The sequence below is a fragment of the Ambystoma mexicanum genome, chromosome 6p (assembly GCF_040938575.1).
Source record: "Ambystoma mexicanum isolate Mex_15411 chromosome 6p, UKY_AmexF1_1, whole genome shotgun sequence".
Taxonomy (NCBI): Eukaryota; Metazoa; Chordata; class Amphibia; order Caudata; family Ambystomatidae; genus Ambystoma; species Ambystoma mexicanum.
In genome coordinates, this window is record NC_090935.1 from 303452469 (window position 1) to 303472722 (window position 20254).

The 20254-nt window shown below is 45.6% G+C and overlaps 1 protein-coding gene across 12 annotated transcripts in view; it reads left to right on the forward strand.

Annotated features, from left to right (window-relative positions):
* NEDD4L (NEDD4 like E3 ubiquitin protein ligase) overlaps positions 1 to 20254 on the forward strand; it is a 2900454-nt gene that overhangs the window by 858602 nt on the left and 2021598 nt on the right. For 4 of the 12 annotated variants that reach the window (XM_069627044.1, XM_069627046.1, XM_069627051.1 and 1 more), the window contains exon 1: positions 7223 to 8550. The exons of 3 other annotated variants lie outside the window; for them this stretch is intronic. In XM_069627044.1, the coding sequence (XP_069483145.1) occupies positions 7390 to 8550 (1161 nt within the window). In that variant the 5' untranslated portion in view covers positions 7223 to 7389. Of the gene's footprint in view, positions 1 to 7220; positions 8551 to 20254 lie in introns of those variants that run through there. 5 more of the 12 variants (XM_069627049.1, XM_069627048.1, XM_069627052.1 and 2 more) reach the window with 3 other exon arrangements.

The window sequence follows — 20254 nt, forward strand, 5'->3', positions numbered from 1 at the left end:
AACTGTGCGAGACCCGTTAAGGTCTTGTCTGTGAGGTGGATTCCTCAACATTCCCGCGCTCGCGGTGATACCGGTTCTGTTGAAGGGGCACAGGGAGAGGTTGCTGACCGTTTCTCCTCTGTTACCGGCTTTGCAGCGGTTCCTCTATTGGAGGCTAATTCAGAGGGTCACGTCAGGATGTCCAGTAAACATCCCAGGCCCCATAGTACCGGCTCTGCCGAGGATCCTTGTGTCAAGGGTAAAGTTTTGATCAAGTCCCCTGACCAGTCTGTGGAGTTGCCTGTCTCATCCACACATGTGACACAGTTCTCCTCAGATGCTAACAAAATAGCGGGCCTTCCCGCGTTGTCTACGGTGGCCATTTTGGATTTTTCCCTCACACCCACGCTATCGATGGCGTGTGCTGGGAACCTTCTTTTTGGTGGACGACCTTTTCCACAGGACAATGTGAATCCGTTCCGCCCCTCTTATGACTGGCATGCTCGGATGCCACTGCCGCATACGGTCTCACTGCCTCCTACTTCTGTCCCATTGGTCTATGTAGACCCGGTTGGTGGCAGGCCCTCTTGGCATCCTTCCTCTCTACGTTCATGGGGGTATGCCCCTCATGAGCGGCCTCTGCCCACTCCAGTGCCTAAAGCTTCGGCAGAGGATGCCTTTTTTGGGAGGTTTTACAGTCTTTTGAACTCTGATCCCATGAGGGAGTACTTTACTTTAAAGGTCTTTTTAGGGAGATCTGCCCTCCGGTGCCGCATCCTGCCTGACAGTTCCAGTCACTGCACCAGTTGCCCCGGCAGCGGTACCGCCTCTACCTCCCGGCCTGCCTACGCCTCTGCCTCCTTTGTCTCCGGTTGATAAGACTCTCGCAAGGCGAGAGGTCAATTTGATGCCGGTCGCATCGCAACCGGCAGATCCTGACGTACTGGACGACCCTCAGGCAGATCAGGATAGTGAGGCCCAGCCCCACTCTGTCGGAGCATTCCGTGACTGGGTCCTGGACATGCCACTCCTTGACATACCAGTACCTGAGGCACCCGCGCCGCAGGAAGGGGTGCTTTCGGGGGCGCTCACCTTGTCTCCGCAGGAGCCCACCAGCCTGTTCCTTTAGAGGGACGTTCTGGCTGAGGTCTGCTAAGTCTGGGATAAATCCCACACTGGGCTACATATCAATAAGAGAATTGACACCTGTTACAGGCTTCACACCTGTGAGGAAGTAGACTTGGCGTCATGCCCGCTCCCTTCCTCAACGGTGTTAGCGGGTGGCCACCACTCTGCAATCCAAACCGGCCTCTGCAACCTCTGCTGCTGCGGCTCAATGTCTGGCCAAGGAAGACAAGTTGCTCGATTCCTTGGCAAAGAAGGTTTTTGCCAACTCTGCACTACAATTGCATCAGGCTAACGTGGAACTCTTTTTGACAGCAACGAATATGAAACTGTGGAGGAATTTGACAGATTTCCAGGAGTTCATTCCTAGGGACAGGCTGGAAGACTTTAAAGGCAGTTTGTCAGATGCCAGGGTAATGATGCAGGATATGCTGGAGGCTGCTGCGCACCATATTCATACCTCAGCTCACGGCCTCATGTTGGGGGTGGACACCTCTCGTCAAGCTTGGCTTCATGCAGCAAAGTTTTCCAAGGAGTTCCAAGATAAAGTTCTAGACCTGCCTTTTTACAGCAAAGAGTTGTTTCATTCTTCAATGGATGACCAGCTTACAAAGACTAAGGCGAGCACGCAAACTGCGAAGTTTCTGTCGGTGCTTGTGAAACCGCCAGTCAAAGCTCAGAGATCTGGATCCCAGTCTCAGTCCATCTCAGGCTTCAGAGGGTTCCAGGACCGCAGGCCACGCAGAGCTGATCCTCCGACAGTTGGCTTCCGTCGGAGACAGCAACCGTGTCGATTTGTCTCTCGGTCTTCAGCCTCCTCTTCAGGGACAGGTAGTCTCTCCGCCGAAAGGTCTGCAAAATGATATTTTTTGGCGCTCGCACAAGACTCTGGTGGGAGGACGAATCTCATCTGGAGGCGTGGCAAACCATCACCGAAAACCGGTGGGTTTTGTCCATCGTTCGGGCGGGCTTCCGCTTGCCCGTACCCCACCCTTCAATCCTCCCTTTCAGCAGTCACGGACACCCTCCCTCAGAGCCGAGGTCCAGAAGATTCTAGATCTCAAGGTGGTGGAACGAGGGGAGGGTTTTTACTCTTGTCTGTTCATGGTGCCCAAACCCAACCAGGCTGGACTGCCAATCATCCTAGACCTTTCCCAGTTCAATCTTTCTCTTCCCCAAGAGAAATTCAAGATGACCATGCCCTGCCAAATAAAGTCCTCTCTTGAGAAGGGCAACTGGTTCAGCGCCGTGGACCTTCAGGAGGCATATATGCATATCATGATCTGGAGCCCGCATTGGAAATATCTGCGTTTCTCCCTGGGAGAGGAGCACTTCCAATTTTGAGTGCTCCCTTTTGGTCTCAGCTCAGCATGTTTTCACGAAGATGATGTCGGTCATTGCGGCTTTTCTGCGGCTACAGGCTATACATGTGTATCCATTCTTGGACGTCTGGCTTCTGCGCAGTCCTTGTCCAGTGAAAGCCTCAAGCAACCTTCAGTCTCCACCAGCTCCTGTTCTGCCTTGGGCTGTCGGTGAACTGGCAGAAATCCTCCATGACAATCTCTCAGGACCCGAAATTCCTGGGTTTCCGTTGGAACAGGATAGACTGCAGAGTGTACCCGAATGTGGACAGGATGGCGGACCTGTTGACCACGTGTCAGGTTTTCATTCAGTCAGAGAGCATGTCGGCCTGGTGGTTCCAGAGACTTCTAGGCCTCATGCGTGCTTTCTCTTCCCCTTGCTCGTCTCAAGATGCGACTTACGCAGATGGCTCTTCGGAGCTCCTGGCTTCAGGTAGCGGACCCGGACACCAAAATGATTCCGGTTCCACCCTGCATGATGACAGATCGCCTATGGTGGTCATCTTCCAGCAATCTGTCGGTGGGGGCTCCTTTTCAGGAGCCCTCCCCTCAAACGACCATTACAAAGGACTCCTCCCTTATTGGGTGGGGCGGGACGTTGGATCATCTTCAGGTTTTTCTAACTATCGTCGCTACACAACAGCCAATTTCCCATAAATTATCTGAAGCTTCCAGCGATTTTCCTGGTGCTCAAAGCTTTCAAGCCAGTGATTTTGAAAAAATTGGTCCGTATCAGCAAAGACAATGCGGTATCCATGTTTTACATAAACAAGCAGGGGGGCATCAGGTCACTTTCCAATGTAGATCTTGCCATTCAGATTTGGGAATGGGCCATACAGCACGGAGTTTGGCTGCTGGCAGTGCACTTTCCGGGCCAACTGAATGTGACTGCACTCTCTCTCAACCGACGAGCAGTGGTCAGCTACGAGTGGGAACTGAACACTGAGATCCTCTCCGACCTTTTTTGCCATTGGGCACTCCAGAAGTGGATGTCTTTGCGATGTCATCAAACAGGAAACTTCCTCTTTATGCTTCCAGTAACGGACTCAGAGCTTCTTCCCTGGGGGATGCTCTCGAGATTCTGTGGCACAACATGAGGGCCTATGCCTTCCCGCCTCTTCCTCTGATTCACTGGGCACTATGCAAGCTCAGGAACACGACGAATTGCACCCTCCTGTTCATAGCCCCTTGGTGGCCAGCCAGATTCTGGTTTTGGGAGCTTCAGCATCTGTCAGTGTGCTCACCGACCAGGCTTCCACTGATTCCTGACCTGCTTCACCAAAGCAATCAACAGATGGGGCACCCCTCTCCACAATCATTCAGCTTGGCGTCTTTGTGCCGGAGTTCAAATCCTTAGAAAGTTTCAACTTGTCCGCGGATAATATGCGTGTTATCCAGGCGGCTAGAAAACCTTCGACAATGTCTCAATATAGGAGCAAGTGGCTCCAGTTCTGTCACTGGTGTTTAGCCAAGCAGCTGGACCCCAGAGATGCTACCATCGACACAGTCCTGTCTTTTGTTTCTCATCAGGCAACTTCAGGCATACATGTCTTGTCCTGTGGAACTTATTTGTCGGCTATCGCCGCTTACCTGTCCAAGGACAATTGCTCTTTTTCACTGACAAACCCTGTCATTAAAAGACACTTTACAGGTCTACTGCATCTTTACCCACCTGTGCGCAACCCGCATCCACTAAGTGGGAATTGAATGTGGTCCTCCCTGCCTTATGTCATAAACCTTTGAGCCCATAGCTACAGTGGACTAGAAGTTCCTTTCGTGGAAAATGGCTTTTCTGATTGCGGTGACTTGGCATGTAAGCGAGCCTCAGGCCTTGTCTGTAGAACATCCATTCCTCACCTTTCATAAGGATAAGGTTGTCCTCCGGACTAATCCTTCTTTCCTTCCAAAGGTGGTATCCGATTTTCATCTGAAAGTCTATTTCTTTACCCGCCTTCTTTCCAGACCCTGCCTCCGATGCTGAGAGGGTATTGCACAATTTGGATGTCAGACGAGCTCTTAAGTTTTATTTGGCCAGAACATCTAAACTTAGTAACTCTTCCCAGCTTTTTGTGACCTTCAGAGATCCGAAAGGAAAGCTGCCTCGAAAGCAACCATCTCCCGATGGATTGCTTCCTATATATCAGAGACTTACACCGTTCAGGGCTTTCAGCCTCCAAAAGAAATTCATGCCCATTTTGTGCGGGGCAAGGCAGCTGCCGTTGCCTTCCAGAAATCTGTTCCCTGGTAAACCATTGCCAGAGCAGCTACATGGGCTTTGCCATCAGCTTTTTGTAAGCATTGCTGCTTAGACCTGAGCTCCAGAGCCGATGCTCAATTAAGTCAAGCTGTTCTTAAGAACGTCTTTCAGTAAGGGAGTTCCATCCACCTGCTTTCCTGTGAGGAGTGCTTGGTAATCTCCCAAAAGTATGGAGGAAAGGGGACGGGATGTAGGAGTATAACAAAGTTACTCACCGTAGTGACTATCTTCTTCCTAGTCCATAGTCCCCTTTCCTCCATAAACCCGCCCGCCGTCCCCTCTCATAGGCATCCTCTATTTTTGCTTAAAGGTCTCAGACCTGGTGCTAGAAAAGGACTGAAGGGCGATGCCCGGGGCAGGGCTAAGGAGGGTGGGGTTATGGCTGCGTGCGGTACCCCGCATAAAAAGAGAAGGCCGACAAATTTTTCATTTGATGCTTTTTTACAAAAGTGCTCCGGTCCCGTCCCAGTGGACGGAATGTCCCAAAAGTATGGAGGAAAGGTGACTATGGACTAGGAGTAAGATAGTCACTACGGTGAGTAACTCTGATAATGTCTGACGCGCAAGGAGGAACCCACATGGGAGAAGATGGACAGAAGGGGCTGGGACCAATGGCCTGGCATCTCTAATGGAGCAAATAGCCTATATAGTCACACCAACCAGCCATTTGGATGTGTACATTATGGAATTTGCATCACTGATAATGCTGTGTGCTTTCCCAAAGTGTTCCTCATACTGATTTGCCCAGAACGTTCCGTGGCAGACGAGTACTTTGCTGGCACTTTTCTCTTTTGGTGATAGTAAAACTCTTCTCCTTGCAAGAGGTGTGCTGGGCCTTTTTCCCTAGTGGGTTGTGTGTGTTTCTGGTGCGAGAGCGTTGAGGGCTTTCTCTACACAGGTTTCCACTTCAGTTGCTTGAGAGTGAATGGAATGTTGTGACCTCTCATCTTAGAACCCAGGAAAAGGAAAATACTTTGCAACGATATTTAAAACCGTTTATCTGAAAGTTCTGGGAGCTGTATTCAATACTTGCAGGCTCTGAAGTTAAACCGAACGAGTTAAAAGGATATTAACCATGCCGCGGAGTTGAAGCCTGTGGATTGTGTTTTATGCATGCCCTTCCATTGCTCTATGCTAAGTGCACATTGCCTCTTTTAGGCCCAATAAAATTGTTATTGGTTACTGAAGGAAATGCCTTATTTCATCTGAAAGTGCAGTAAAATATTGCCCGCACCTCTGTTCGGGCCGTTCCTACTGCTGTGCAGCTGTTTTTGGCTCGTGGGTCCGTGAGGACAATGGGGCATTATTGTCCTGATGCTTGGAAGCGATGTGTGGATGCCTAGCATTGCTGCTGCTCCACCATTCGGCTCCTTGCATGCGCTTGTAAGAACTCGACTCTGGGAGGTTAATGGCACCCATCGGTCTGCACTACAAGCAAACGTCGTATTTAGATATCCTTTTTCGTTTCTATTTGGCTCATGGGCGTTGGGTGAATCAAAGAAGCACACTAAAAGATTCTTCCCAAACCGGGGCAAATCGGGATGTTTTTGTATATCTTGAGTTTGAACGTGCGTGACTTTTGTGTGTGCGACGCCCTGCCTGTATGTGTGCGTTCGTGCCCCACTTGCATTTGTCCTCCTATGTTATGCTCTTTGGTTCTTGGCAGGCACCCCGCCTGCTACGTGTTGGCAGGCGGCTGTGGTAATAATGGAGAGTTTTCTCGCTGGGCATCTGCCAGCGCTGGGCACTGTTTCTTTATGTTTAAATTAAATCGGAGCGAATCAACAGACGGTTTGTTCCCTGGTTTTATTAGCTTCATCTTTGTGAACTGAAAAAAGGGACATCATCTCTGCTGTATCATTCTACCATTGTATCAAGCTTTGTTTAGCACTTTGTAGTGCTGCAACAAAATGAAAACGCCGCCCATTACAGTTCAGCAGATGTTGGGACTATCGGTTACAATTAAAAGTAGGAAGCGGTTTTATGTGCAACCCTTTTATGTGTCCCAACAACTTGGATATGGTCCCATAAGTATGAAAAAGTGCCACGAATAGCATGTGCATGTTTGTTTACGTTTTCTGCTGGCCGCAGTAGCAGGCTGCTTCGCTTCGGAGCCCCAGAAGTTTCCTGATGTTTTCCCTTTGCAATTGTGCTGCTGCGTGACAGGTGCTTGGCAGGGCCCGCGATCCGAGCGTCTCTTTCAGTGAAGTTTGTGTTTTGAACTGTAGTGGCAGGAGCTGGAGAGATTTATAGCGGTGCCGAGTGTGCTTGCTGCTGCTGCTGCCGCCTTAGTCAGCTGTGAGAGCGCTCCCGCTGGGTCTGCTGCCTTCTGATGGAAACGCAGCAGCTGTGAAGGTGCTGTTTCAGGCGAGAGAAAGAGACCGCCAGCTCACATTGGGGAGGGGGGGGGGGGAGCAGGGTCACGTGACTGCGGCCACCCTACCCCACGTCCAGTGTGTAGGAGCGCTGATAGCTCTTATCCAATCATGCCTGGAATGCTGCTTGTCGCTTGGGCTATTTCTGCTATCTGTCGCTGTTGCTGCTGCAGGGCTAACAGTTTGGCAGATGGAACGCGTTTTCTGGGACTTTATGTCTTTGCTTTATAACTCCTGGCAGTGCGCGACTAGTTGTTGTTTTACTTTGCCATCTCCTCTGCTCCGTTAAACCATGGCCCATCGGCTGCGGTTTCACTTTGGCTCCAGTCGGAGCAATACAGACCCAGAATCTGACATCCTAGACGGGGAGCGGGACGACGACTTTTTCATGGCATTCCACACCCTACCGAGGAGAAACAGTCCCCATGCCTTTTCTCGGCACGGGCATGGCACGGACTACGACGGTTTGCAAGAAGAGGGCTCTTTAAAGAGGAGTACTTCTATGTTTATTCCTCAGCTGCTGAATAACATTGACCTGCGTCCAACACGAAGTTCATCCATGCAGATCTCTCTTCAGCGGAAAGCGACAAATGGATACTCTGATGAGTGTGAAACGTTGGAGTCTCCGGACGAGGAATTGTCATGCGAACTCTCGAACTTTCCTGAACGTTGTCGGTCATCTGCAAGAAGCAACTCTTCCTCAACAAGCAGTCTACATGACACCCCTGATAGTTCGCCACCTAGAGTACAGGACGATCTGAGGCCACAGGTAAACGGTGCCAGTTCCTGCAACCATAGGGTGTTTTGTATGCCTCCTTCAGATATTCAAAATGGGCCTGTTACCACAGAGGAGGATTCCAATGGTACAGCTTCAGGTTTCAACAGAGCCAGGGGGAACGTTCAGCAGCATCCTTCATGTGCAGATATCCGTCGTGTCCGATTGCTGCCGCCTAACACCGATACTGGTAAAGATACCCCTCATGAACCCCGACGTTGGTCTTTGCAACACCTACCAGACATATCTGGGAGTCCAGGAAAAAGGTGCTTTGTTTTCCAGCTACAGCAGTCCCAGACAGGCGCCTCAGATGAAGACAATCCAGAGAGAGACTGTAACTTTGGTGTCACTGGCACAAAAGGTGACCGGTTAGTCCGATATCCTCGAATACGATTGGAAAGGAGCACTTCCTATCCCGTCCAACCACGGCTTGAGCACATTGAGAACGGAGTTAACATGGAACCTCGTCGCACCAAAAGAGATCACGTTGAGATGTTTCGTAGCAATTCCATGCAGAGGTCATCTCAAGGGCAAGGGTGCACTTTCAAAATTCACCAGGATCAGAATACCGGCCAGCCTCATTTTCAAATTCTTGTAACCCATGGCAATGAAGACCAAAACAATGCTTCTGGCAATGAAGTCAGTGGGAACCCTAATTCTCCTGTGGGAAGGAATACGGTAAGTCCTTGGATCCATGTATTCTTCTGAAAGTAGTGAAGAAGTCTTAACCATCAAATGCCAGTGTTGGTGGGTGTTCCAGGCACCAGTAGCTCTTTTATTTACAAATAACACAATTGCTTTCCGTTCTCCTCCATAGTAATGACGGGAAGTACGATCTACCTTGATGGAAAGTATTTCTTTTCAGTAGCTGGCTGTAGTGCCAATAACCCATCTCTTAGCTCACTGCAACGAAACATTTCTGGGGTAACTTGTTGGCTCCTCTTTAACACCTAGATGGGGAGTGCAGGAGGTGTGGCCCTAACCTGAGACTGGGCTGCCTGCTCCTCCCATGGTTGCTTGTAGATCACTGGTTGCCATATTGCTCACCCAGTCCTTTTGTTAGCTCCCTACCTCTTTCTATTGATCCCTTGCAATCAGCTTCTCTCACAGTATACTTCCTCCTATGATGTGTAAAGCGTTCTGTTGCTTCCAGAAACTAGGTTCCCACTCAGTAAATACCCTTCTAACTTGTTGGCTACATTGCCAGCTTGAGCGTATTCGATTTTATATTCCAACTTGCAATCATTTTTGGGACTTTTACTGGTTGAGCTTTGGCCACCCTAACATGGCACGTTTTGGTCCGCGCCTTCCTGGAATATTTCGATTTTGTCTCATTTCATGTTGCCCCCCACCCTGTAATCAGCCATGATTTTGAAGGGGAGCAGATGTTTGCCAGTTGTTGAGGGCACTAAAGCTTCTTTTGAAGTACAATTGCTAAGTTTGCAGGGCAAGTGCAACAGATGGTTTAAACAAGTCTTAAAAAGTGCAGGTCACCCCCTGGAAGAACAGAGTGCAGTATCATGCATTAATGCTATGAGCTAATCACTATCCACCCGCATTTACATTTCACAAATGTTCCTGTCGGTGCACGACAGATGTACTCTCTGACTAATACCTTTCCAATTTGATTTGTAGATCCTGGTTTGGACGAAATCGAATGATTTCCGTATTTCTGAGACTGTAAAACAAATGCAATAGTTTGCAGTTATACGACCACTTGTTATTCCTAGCAATAGGTATATTAGTTGAAACCTGTTGTATTTTCGGGGAATTGCAATGACCTCTTGGCAATACCATCCAACCCTGTCCACTTGAGTCTCTAAAGTAGCTGCTGCTGAATATATAAGTACTTTGTCTCCAGCTGTGAAACCAGACAGAGTTGAGCAGATTTGGTTCTTTATTGCTTCTGAGTGTCCCCCCTTGCTCTTTTTGGTGAAATGTAGATCAGGCAGACAGCTGCGAAGTACAAAAGACTCCTATGATGACTCAGCAGCTTTCATAGTTCAGAGCACGTTTCTATGTGAAATAGAATAATACAGGGATTAATAGCTTTTTCTTTGCTTTTTATGCATGCTATGCCTTTGAATGAAAGCAGATTTGCCCCGCATTCTGCAAGTAAGACTAATGTAGTGAGCGTTTGTTCGGGACCCGTGAATTACTGGAGTACAATCTAGATTAAGAGTTTAGCATTTGCACTGTTCTAAGCCATATTGTCTGACGTTCACTTTTAGGACTTATTGAACAGTTATTCCTATATCTGTGGTCTAGATTGATCTTTCGTTGTGAGCACAGCAGATAGGAGATGATTGGCAGGGAAATGGCGCAACTTGTCTCCATAAGTGCTTCTGTCGGAAGCAAGTGTTGGCATGCTTATTTGTGAATAGTAGGCTTTCCTTTTTGTTAAGCACCCTCTCTAAAATGCTTCTTCATCATTGGACCTTTGGGCATCTGTTGTAATAGTATTTTCCCATATGATTATGTACATTTGTACAATTACTACTTTTGAATATAGTTGGCAATTTGATCCTAAAACCCTACATATTGGAAAATGCACATCTGTTGAGTGAGAACGAATATAGGAACAAATAGTAAATGGAAAAACTCAACTTTCTCAGTGTTTTGGATTAACTGTGACAGAAATATCATGACAACATTTTATGCAGTTCTGCTGTGTTTGTGGAATATTTAACAACTAGACCGCAATTACATATTTCATTTGCTGGCGATGTAGCCCATTATCAGATGGTTCTTTAATCCTGTGTGCAATATAATGGTATTGCACACCATTGAGCGTTGGTTATTACCACAATGTTTGATAACATAGGTTGTGCTTATCTGTGCTTGGAAAGAACTGCACCCACTACAACAAGAAAATAAATGCATTCTGTACAACAGATTGAGGGGACATCATTGTATCCAAAATAAACTTGGTCAATTCCAGATTAGTAGGGTGTCTAGTTATTCAAGAAAAGTGTTCTTGTAGCTCCGCGTGATTAACTGTTGGTGTCTTTTGTTTGACCATGCTGCAAATAATGAGCATGTGGTGCATCTACTCGGATTTGCGTTTTGCCACCGTTTCTCTTATTTCCTGTTCTCTGTAATGTCTTCTATAAATCACCTCTTCTGCTAGAAAAGAGGAGTTGGTGGGTTAGTTGGATTTGGGGGGGCGAGGGAGGGAGGCAAGTAGGAAAGCTGAAGTGTTTGAAGAGTGCAGGCTGGAAGTACCCCAGTCCCGAGTGTAGGTATGGTTCTGTGTGGTCTGTGGTGGTGACACTGTTTTGCAAAGGGGGAAGAACCCAAGATCAATTTATGACACGGCTGGAATACTGGGTTAGCCACTGGTACATGTGTGTATGATACAGCTGAAGATGCGAACTCTGACATGTGTGCACCATGACTATCTACCCTGAGGCCTTCTGACACCAGTGAATCTGTACAACTCTGATGAGTTTTGCACTTCACACATCGAAAACCACGCTTTTTATTCTGATTCACATGCCGGCCTCTAGGAATATGCTTGTGCCGATCACCAATCACTAGTCCCTTAGATCAAACGTACATGAATACGACTACAAAATCGTTCACCTCTAGGCCACCGAATTATAATTGGACACTTTGGTTGTAATCAGAATTACTAGTGGCTTGTTTTAGGTTTTTACGTTTAAATCCTCTTCCAAGGAACACCTAATATAACTGGATCATGAAGTCCAACCAAGGACTTTGACCACCTGAGAAGAATTTTCTTTTACATTAGAAATCATTGGTAGCAAGCTGGATAGGACTTTAGTTCTCAAAAAAGAGCACTGCAAACTAAATTCATGCAACCCTCTAGGTATGATTGACTTGCCATAGCATGCCTTGGGTAATTCTTCATACAGAAATGCCTGCTTGTGTCCCTGAGTAAGGTGCATTGATGATATATTTATTAGACTGTTATAAATACTGATGATTTTATATTTACATTTGAGTACTATAATGCTCTTTGCACAAGGGAAAGGTTTATAATACTGTTATATATTATAATAGAATGACTAATTTATGGATGCCTCTATTAGATCAGTGCTTTTAATGCAGAATGTGACATTTTATGATTTTGTAAAATTGTGGCTATATTCTAAATTTGTTATGAATTGATGTATTTGTAGTATATATCAACAGTTTAATTTGAATTGAAACACATGAAAGAAAATGAAAAAGAAAATTCTACAATATGTCTGAGATTCCCATTGCATGACCAGGTGCATGCATAACTTTTCAGGTTTGCCTTAAGCAGCTTTGGTACTCACTGTGGGGATCTCGAGGAAAAAATAAATGCCACTCTTCCCTTCTTCCTCCAGTAGCCTCCCCTTGTTGCAAGGAAGCATCAGATGCTATGTTTACTTGCTCCGGGTCCAAGATACAAACTGATGCCAGCTCTTTTTATCTTTTTGGGGCTCTGATGCAATGGAGTATAATTGGTTACTCCCTTTCTTCCTAGGCTGCTTTTTCTCCCTGCATGGCATTGGTTATACTCTGATGATCTTTCCTCTGGCTATCACTGATTTCTTTTATCACCCCTTGCCGTCCACTGAGAGGTTTCGAAGATGTCTGTGCCATTCAGTGCCATCTTGGACTTAACTCTTTTCAGCTTGGTCACTACACTAGCTCTCCCCTGCCGGGGCAGAGGGACTGATATGCAATGTAGACCTCCGGAGTGGCAGCTGTTGAATGTAGCTTTAGACTCTAGAACAAACTAAGCACCGTTTCTTTACAAAGGAGACAAGGATCCATTGAGACCCACTACAATTACCCTTTAGCCCCACACAGTCCCTAGTATCTCAATATCCCATTGGTTATCATGGTAAATCGTGTGATCAAGTAACCCATGTTGACATCTAAACCAGAGTTGCATACACCATTGCCAGGCATTCTCAGCAGAAGTCCACACACTTGAACCATTTCTATCAAACGCATCGATACTCGCACCATTGGCACACCAGGCCGTCAACTTATGCAAGGTATTGACACTTTATGCCATGTTTTGATATCAAGTTTCCAGCAGCTCACACCCAGTTACACCTAATTACACCATCGTGGCAATTTTATAATAAGCTCTGCAAGCATGCCGCAATCTGTATTGTGTCCTGCTAGCGGTTAGTGGAGGCATTATACAACGGGTTCCCTTTCTGTATGTTGTATCCTCTTACTGCAGGACTCTACTACCTGTGGGTCTCCAGATGGTGGTGACTACAATGTCCATGATCCCTCACCATTTACTCTGATGACATGGGCAGATGGGAGTTATGCTCCAGAATTTCTGGAAAGCCAAAGGTTGCAGACCCCTATTCTATTATGGCGTCATGGCAGAGGATTATGGAATCGATCATTAACTGTCATGATGGATCAAGCGTATGGGACACTTCCTCTGCCATGTATTTTCATTCTTTATGGCTTGATATGGGGTAAGGTAAGAGGGATCCTAGAATTGCTGCGTATTTCTCCCCTTAATACCAGTGCTGGTCCATAGCAATAGTGTAGAAGATGGAAAAGAGATGAAGGCGGTAGACACCTACATACAATTATACATTGGTAGCTTTCAACTACAGCGTGCATTTCAACTTGGTGTTCAGAGTGACATGATGGACAACCCTGGCTGTATATCATGTCACTCGTAACTACATTGTGGAATATATCTCTGAAGTTGATAGCTTACATTCTTTAATTTATATAGTGCATGGCTTCTAAAGAAAGCTATTGGGAAATGCATTATTTTTCAGACTGTGTACAGCGACATAACACCAGTGGAATGTGAAATTGCTATTCCAACTACTGGAGATCATACCAGGTAAATAGGGCATGTTCTATGCCTCTTACAGGTTCAGGTAGCCCTGAGGGAAGCAGAGGGAGATGGGGGCACGATGCAGTGTCATTATTATTTTGTCTTTGAAAGCTGAGGAAGGAGGTGAAGGTTTAAGCAGGGTGTCAAAAGGCCATGCATTATTTGTTTGAAGTTCAAAGTGCCAGTCCACTGTTCCATCAGTCACCCTTCCCCTACTCTCTGCATTGCTGTTCCACAGGTGACAATAGCTGAGAAAGGGGCACACACAAAAAATAATTTTAGATGGGATCAGTATAAACAAGAGTCAATTTGGCTTCAGAGGTTCCTAGAGACATCGTAGACCGGATGAGCTTTATCTCGAGTCTCAGATTTCACTTGACATCTCTGTGGAATAGATCTGTTGGTAGTTACCAATCTACAATTCTATGTTTTTAGTTTTCTTTCCTATTGTGCCCAGTAAGCAGAATAGTGTCTGATTCCAGTAGACCTAGTTGGTACAGTGTTTTTAATCCACTGTGTCCAGTTAGCCCAGCAAAACTAATTTGCATTGTACTTCATTCTCACAGAATGTTGACAAGTCATTATTCCTGGTTAGCACAGCACCTTTAAATTCCACTATGACCAGAAAGAATGCCTTGCCAGTTCAGATTCTCTCTAGTTCAGAAATTCCACATACAACTATGCTCATTAAGAAAACTTAATGCTGCTCAGTTTGTACAACCAGTCAACATTCATTAAGGCTCTACTAGTTCTGAAATGCCTCATTCTATTATGGCCAGTCAGCGTTGAAAGGCCCGATATTCATTTTGCCCAGTTTGCACTGAAAGGCCTTAGTTTAAAGCGGTGTATAATTACTGATACTAAATTATATGTGGTGTGGTAAGTTAGACATAGTTGACAGACAAGAGGTCATGCTTCGAACATAGAATGTTTTATTAAAGGAAATAAGGCTTCTCCTGTCCATTCTTCCGCTCAGATGATTTTTGCAATTCTACTGAAGAAAACGATGAAAACTGTGCTAGTCAGTATATCTTACAATACCAAAAATCTTTCTCTGTCCTGACCCAGTCTACCCCAGAATCTGTCCCTACCACTAATACAGAACTCTGTCCTAAAAGTAGTTTGTTCAAAGACTTCCCCTTAGTTTGGGTAATGCTGGCTGGCTTCTGACTCTCAAGCAAAGATGTCTTGGTTCTCTGTCAGGGTATGTGTATAATTATACAGTTCCAAGTCTTTGAGTGTGTTCCTCTTTATCACAATGATGTCCTGGCTCTCACACACAGAGAAAAAAAAAATTCATTTGTGGATTAGAACCTTATTTGTTTTCAATGACGGTATTTTCTATCTATTATTGTTAACCAAATTAAGAAGTGTAAAGTAGAAAACCGAATTCTCATTCACAGTACCATATCTTTTGCCATGTCTTCACTCCACTATGAAGTATATTCTGTGTTATTTAAGTTGAAATGAGACATGTAAAATGAATTTGATTGGTTCACACTCTTGTAAGATGGAAAGTTGTGCATGTATTTCTCTACTTCGAAGCACATGTAGCTACATCTACCCTAAAATTCACCTCCCCCTTGCAGTCCCGGTCACAAAAAAAAAGGAAACCGCACACACCTGGTCTGATCTATCGTGCTGAACCTGATTTTCACATTAAACTAGTGGGCACTGCCAGATGGGCCAGCCTAATATTACAGCTTCAAAGAAACCTGTCCAATAAATCAAACTCCCGCCCCCTCATCCACTAGCTTAAGTCTATTGACACCTTATTAGATGTCCGTGCAGCCAAATAAACTTGTCTTGGAATGCATTCATATTAGGAAGGAGAATGTATATGGTATGTAAAAGGCATTTCTTCATTAAAAAAATTAATAGGAACCTTGTATGTTGCATTTTAACCCCCAAACTTTCATCATTTTAAAAATCCTATCTCCATCATGGAAGGTCCTACTAACTTCAAACAAATTGCATTTCATACATAATAATCATATTTTGAAACCTATTTGAAATCGCATAGGGCATAATAGAAAAAAAATGAAGATGAATACGAAGAAATGCATGTTCTCTTTTAAAATTCCCAGAATTAACAGGGCCTGGAAATTTAAGGGAAAATCCTAATGTCAGACCCAGGTGCAGTGTTAGTTAAAATGCCCCGTGTCTCCCATTTTTTAGTACAAAGTAAGATGCCATTTCCTTAAAACACAATTCATTTTTGTATTGAAAGGTGCAATTTAAAACGGACAGAATTGTGTGCACTTCAATGCACATCGTTTTTGTAAAACTAAGCACAGAATGCTTGGCTCATGCACACATAGAATTACACAGGCCATAGTGTAGTCATGGACACACTATTGTTTAATGTCCATATCATGCAGCATTTGCAGCTGGTGTGAGCCTTGTAATAAATTAGATGTTTGCGAAATCAAAATTAGCAGTTTTTTTTTTCTATTTAACGAAAATTGTGAAAAGTGTTGAACCACTGCGATACCTCTCTTTGAATACAGTGTGATGAGTCAGGAGGCCAAGGACTCCGACTTTCCATTTTAAGAGATTGTTTTTCAACAAAAAGTTGCAAACACCTACCTTTCCCTAAACTATGGCTGTTCCCTAGTTAAACTGTCAGTCATCGGTGCAAGTCCCACATCAGATTCATTTCGTTGTCCTAAACTTCGCTATTCTACATGTTACTGCAGAATAGATATTCAGCTCAAAAACACGTGTAGGTTGAAATCTGCACCCACCCTAAAGACTTGAACAACGCACGAGTAGACTGTAAATCGCACACCTGTAGATTGAAAGCTGTGCACTGCTATATGGAATGAAAGTTGCACACACATTTTAATTAAAAACTGCGTACACATACAAAAAAATCCTGTATGCATATGTAAGACTCTCCGCCCTGCAACATATTTAATTCAGAGAGAGTAATCTGATAGTTAAATGGAGTGTGTCACTGGGGGAAAAGATTGTATTTTGATACACTGAAACAGAAATGCTATGGGCGTCATGTGTGGCGGTCCGGAAACTAAGGTGATGGTAAGTTCACACTAAGAGTTTGCCTACCAGGGCTGCTGTGCCCGACAGGTCTGACCCTGTGGGGCGCAGCGGCCCCGGTAGGCAGACTAATGGAAGCATTGGCACTGTGAACCCATTACCATGGAGTCCTCTGTGACTCCATGGGAATGCAGACTAACATTTTCCGGCACCCAGCTTCCAGGTCCGCCGGGAATTGTAATATCCCGGTGGGACCGGGAAGCTAGATGCCAGTAAACTGTTAGTCTGGCGTCAACCCGCCGGTAGCACCGGCAGGGTTACCGCTGTACTCCTAATGAGGTCCTATGCCTCGTATTGAAATTCTATCATTGAAGTATACAGTGTTGCTAAGATAGAAGCCAAAGAAATGTTTAGAATTTCTAGCATCTTTTAGTATATGTATTTGTGGAGGGAGAATTGATTATGAAAGTGAATGCTTGCGTTAGAACCAGTAGCAAGATTCATGTAGCAGGTGCATTATTTTTTTTTTTTACTGACCAATTGTTCTTGCATCTATAACATTGTAGTGATTTCCTTGGTATAACACTGGAGACCGCTTTAGTTTATATTTAGTTATTTACATTACGTTTTTGAATTATGAGAAATACACTTTTTTTAAAATTTATTTATTTTTTTTAGCCGGAATTGTGGGGTGGGATTGTGCACCAGGAATGTAAAATTAGTTGTGCCACCCTAGCGGAATCAAGAAATAAACCCATAAACACGGTGGGGAGGGGTGGGAGTTGAGAGAAAGGACAAGAGGGAGAAGGAGAGGATGGTGAGTGGGAAGACTGAAGGTGGTAATCTGGAAGAGCGAGTGAAAGGGGAGGAAGAGTAGACTAGGGAGAGAATGGAAAGTAGTGAGTAGGAAAGTAAGATCAGGGAACGTAGCTTAATTTAGTGAGAGAGTATGTCAAGTAGGCACCATTCAGAGCTTCACTGAGACCATTGTTGTGGGATTCTTGGTGCAGGACACAATTAGGAAGCCCCAGAGGAAGCCGCAGGGGGAGTTGCATAGGGCCTAGGCTTTTGGCCTCTCCCATGTAGAGAAGATAGACTAGACAGTAGAGCTCCCTAGGGTTCACGCTAACCTCGGGGACTAGTTGGAAACATCCATCAGTCTGGATGCCATCTAGGTGGCCCTGGCAAAGCATAGGCAATGGTCGAAGCTGGGTAGGTCGATCCAGGCTCACCTGCTGAGAAAGCTCATCATACACCCATATTCGCCCAATATACCTTTAATGCAACATATGCCAGAGATATACAAAGGCATGAGACCCAGATGACCGAGGTGGGAAGAAATGGGGTTGACAGTATGGTGTAGTGTCTTTGAGAATGGGAAGCTGCTGCCATTTCAGGAACTTGTATGTAAACCTGGTCTGTCGCCAGGACAGTTCCTAACATAAGCAACACTAACATGGCTAGCTAGTACACAGTGGTCACATTTCCCTCAGGTGCTAGGAGTTACTGGACGGCTCTTGGATGGTGTCCAGCTTGTATGGGACACTGCTAGATATGAGCAGTGTAAAGCTCAAGGTAGCATGGGAAAGGGACCTTGATACGACCTTTCTAGCTGCTATAGGTGCTCGCAGGAGAATGTGGGGCTTATGCATGTGTCTTGGGACTGCCCAGTAGTGCAAGGGTGTTGGACTGCGATATTGGGCACACTTTCCGAGCTGAAGGTGAGGAACCTTTGAGTATTCTCCCCAGGTGTGCCTGCTGGATATGTACCCTAGGCATGGTTCGAAGGCTTTGACACACAAATAGAAATTCATTGACTTTGCATTGTTCTTAACTTAACGAAGAATTGCACTAGCATGGAAGAATATTGATGGGCCTATGCTTGAGGCCATCGCAGGCGACAGTCTGGTTTAAGAGCATAGGTGGAGGGGAAGTGAGAAAATGATGATGGCCTGGAATATGCTGACAGTCATTGTTTTAGCCCTTGGATGATTAACCTCTGTGAGGAAGGACTCTACAGCGTGCTAGGGCTAGGAATGTTTTGGGTGATGGTTAATGGGGAATATATAGGCTGTGGTAAACAATGGGATGGTTGGCTTTAGGCCATCGCTGAGGAGTGTAGGATAATAGACCAGACGGTGTGGCGAGGGTGGGTAGGATGTGTAGTTGGGTAATGTCTATGCAGGTTTGATATGGAAATCTAGTCTGTGATATACGCTGCAATGATGTGTGAATAAGTGTCTGCTTTCTGTGCAATTAAACTACAGTAAGAAGTAAAAAAAAGAAATGCCCATTAGTCGATTCTTCCTACAGTCTCAAGAGCATCTTAAAGCCAATTTTAAAGTGCTATTAATAAAATCCTATGAACCATCTATGTCAGTCTTGTGAGATTGTTAAGGTCAGCTGTGACACTCGTCACACACCAGAGTGACCAGATTTCAAGTTCTGATGAAGCCAGTTTTGTACGATTGATGAACTGTGCACAGATCTGCCTGAAAAGAGGCAGACATTGATGCTTGGTAAGTTGCGGCCACTACACCTTATGTGAATACATGGGGGTGATATGGAACATGGCTGATTTAGAAGTGACAAGTGAGAATTTTCTGTCTCATGACTTGAAAGCAGAAAATCTTGCTGTGTCTCCAAATAAGTGTTTGATGTATTGTTTTGAATGCATTGTGGGTTGTTAGAAGTACTTGGCTTGTTCGTGGTAATTCTCCAGCATGGGGTCTAGCAAAGTTTCACATGTACATGACTATTTCCCGTCAGGCCAGGAATCCTCAGTAAAAAGAAAGCTGTCCTGTTTTAGCTTGAAAACTGCATTTCTCCTCTAAACCAATCGCTGTACTCTGGGTCCTACTGCCCCCATCCAATGTCAGTCCTCTCCCTGGTGGCACTGTTCAGATTTTTACTGCACGCTTCAGTGTTGGAGTACTTTTCTTGCGTTCTTGAGCCATTTATTGTCTTGAGTTTTTTCGGAAAATTTTAAAAACATTTTGACCGATTTTTGCTTCATCGTCCGACCAAAGTTCAATTAGCGGCAGTGGAGACCCGCTGTCAGCAAAGATCATCCTACACCGCAGCTCTTCCATCGAAATATCAAGGCAGCCTGGGCATGGGCCTACTTTGCGCCTTTCACCGTGACTGAGGAGAAGATGTGCCTCTTCAAACTGCACGAAATGTGGATTGCAAAATGTATTTGTCGACGATCGACACCATAAATGTATATATTGCCTGCATCTGGACCATGATGAGGAGGGATGCAAGTTCTGCCATGGGTTTTTGAAGAAATTAAAGAAGGATCGCTACAGCAGGCTGGGAGCGTGGCTCAAGTCGGGGATGACCTCTGATTCTGCTTCCTGGCATGATCATGCCTCACCCTGGACCAGCCAGTCCCACGAGTGAACTCCCTCAGAAAGAGGTTGTGTTCCTTTGAGGACGCCCTGCCCTCGGGGGTCCAAAAGAAGGCCAGGCTCCATACCACTAAACCCCTTGGGATAGCCTCGGCTGCGGGTTCCAGCTCGGGGAGGACACGGTTGCTGTCACCTCCTACTTCCATGGCGA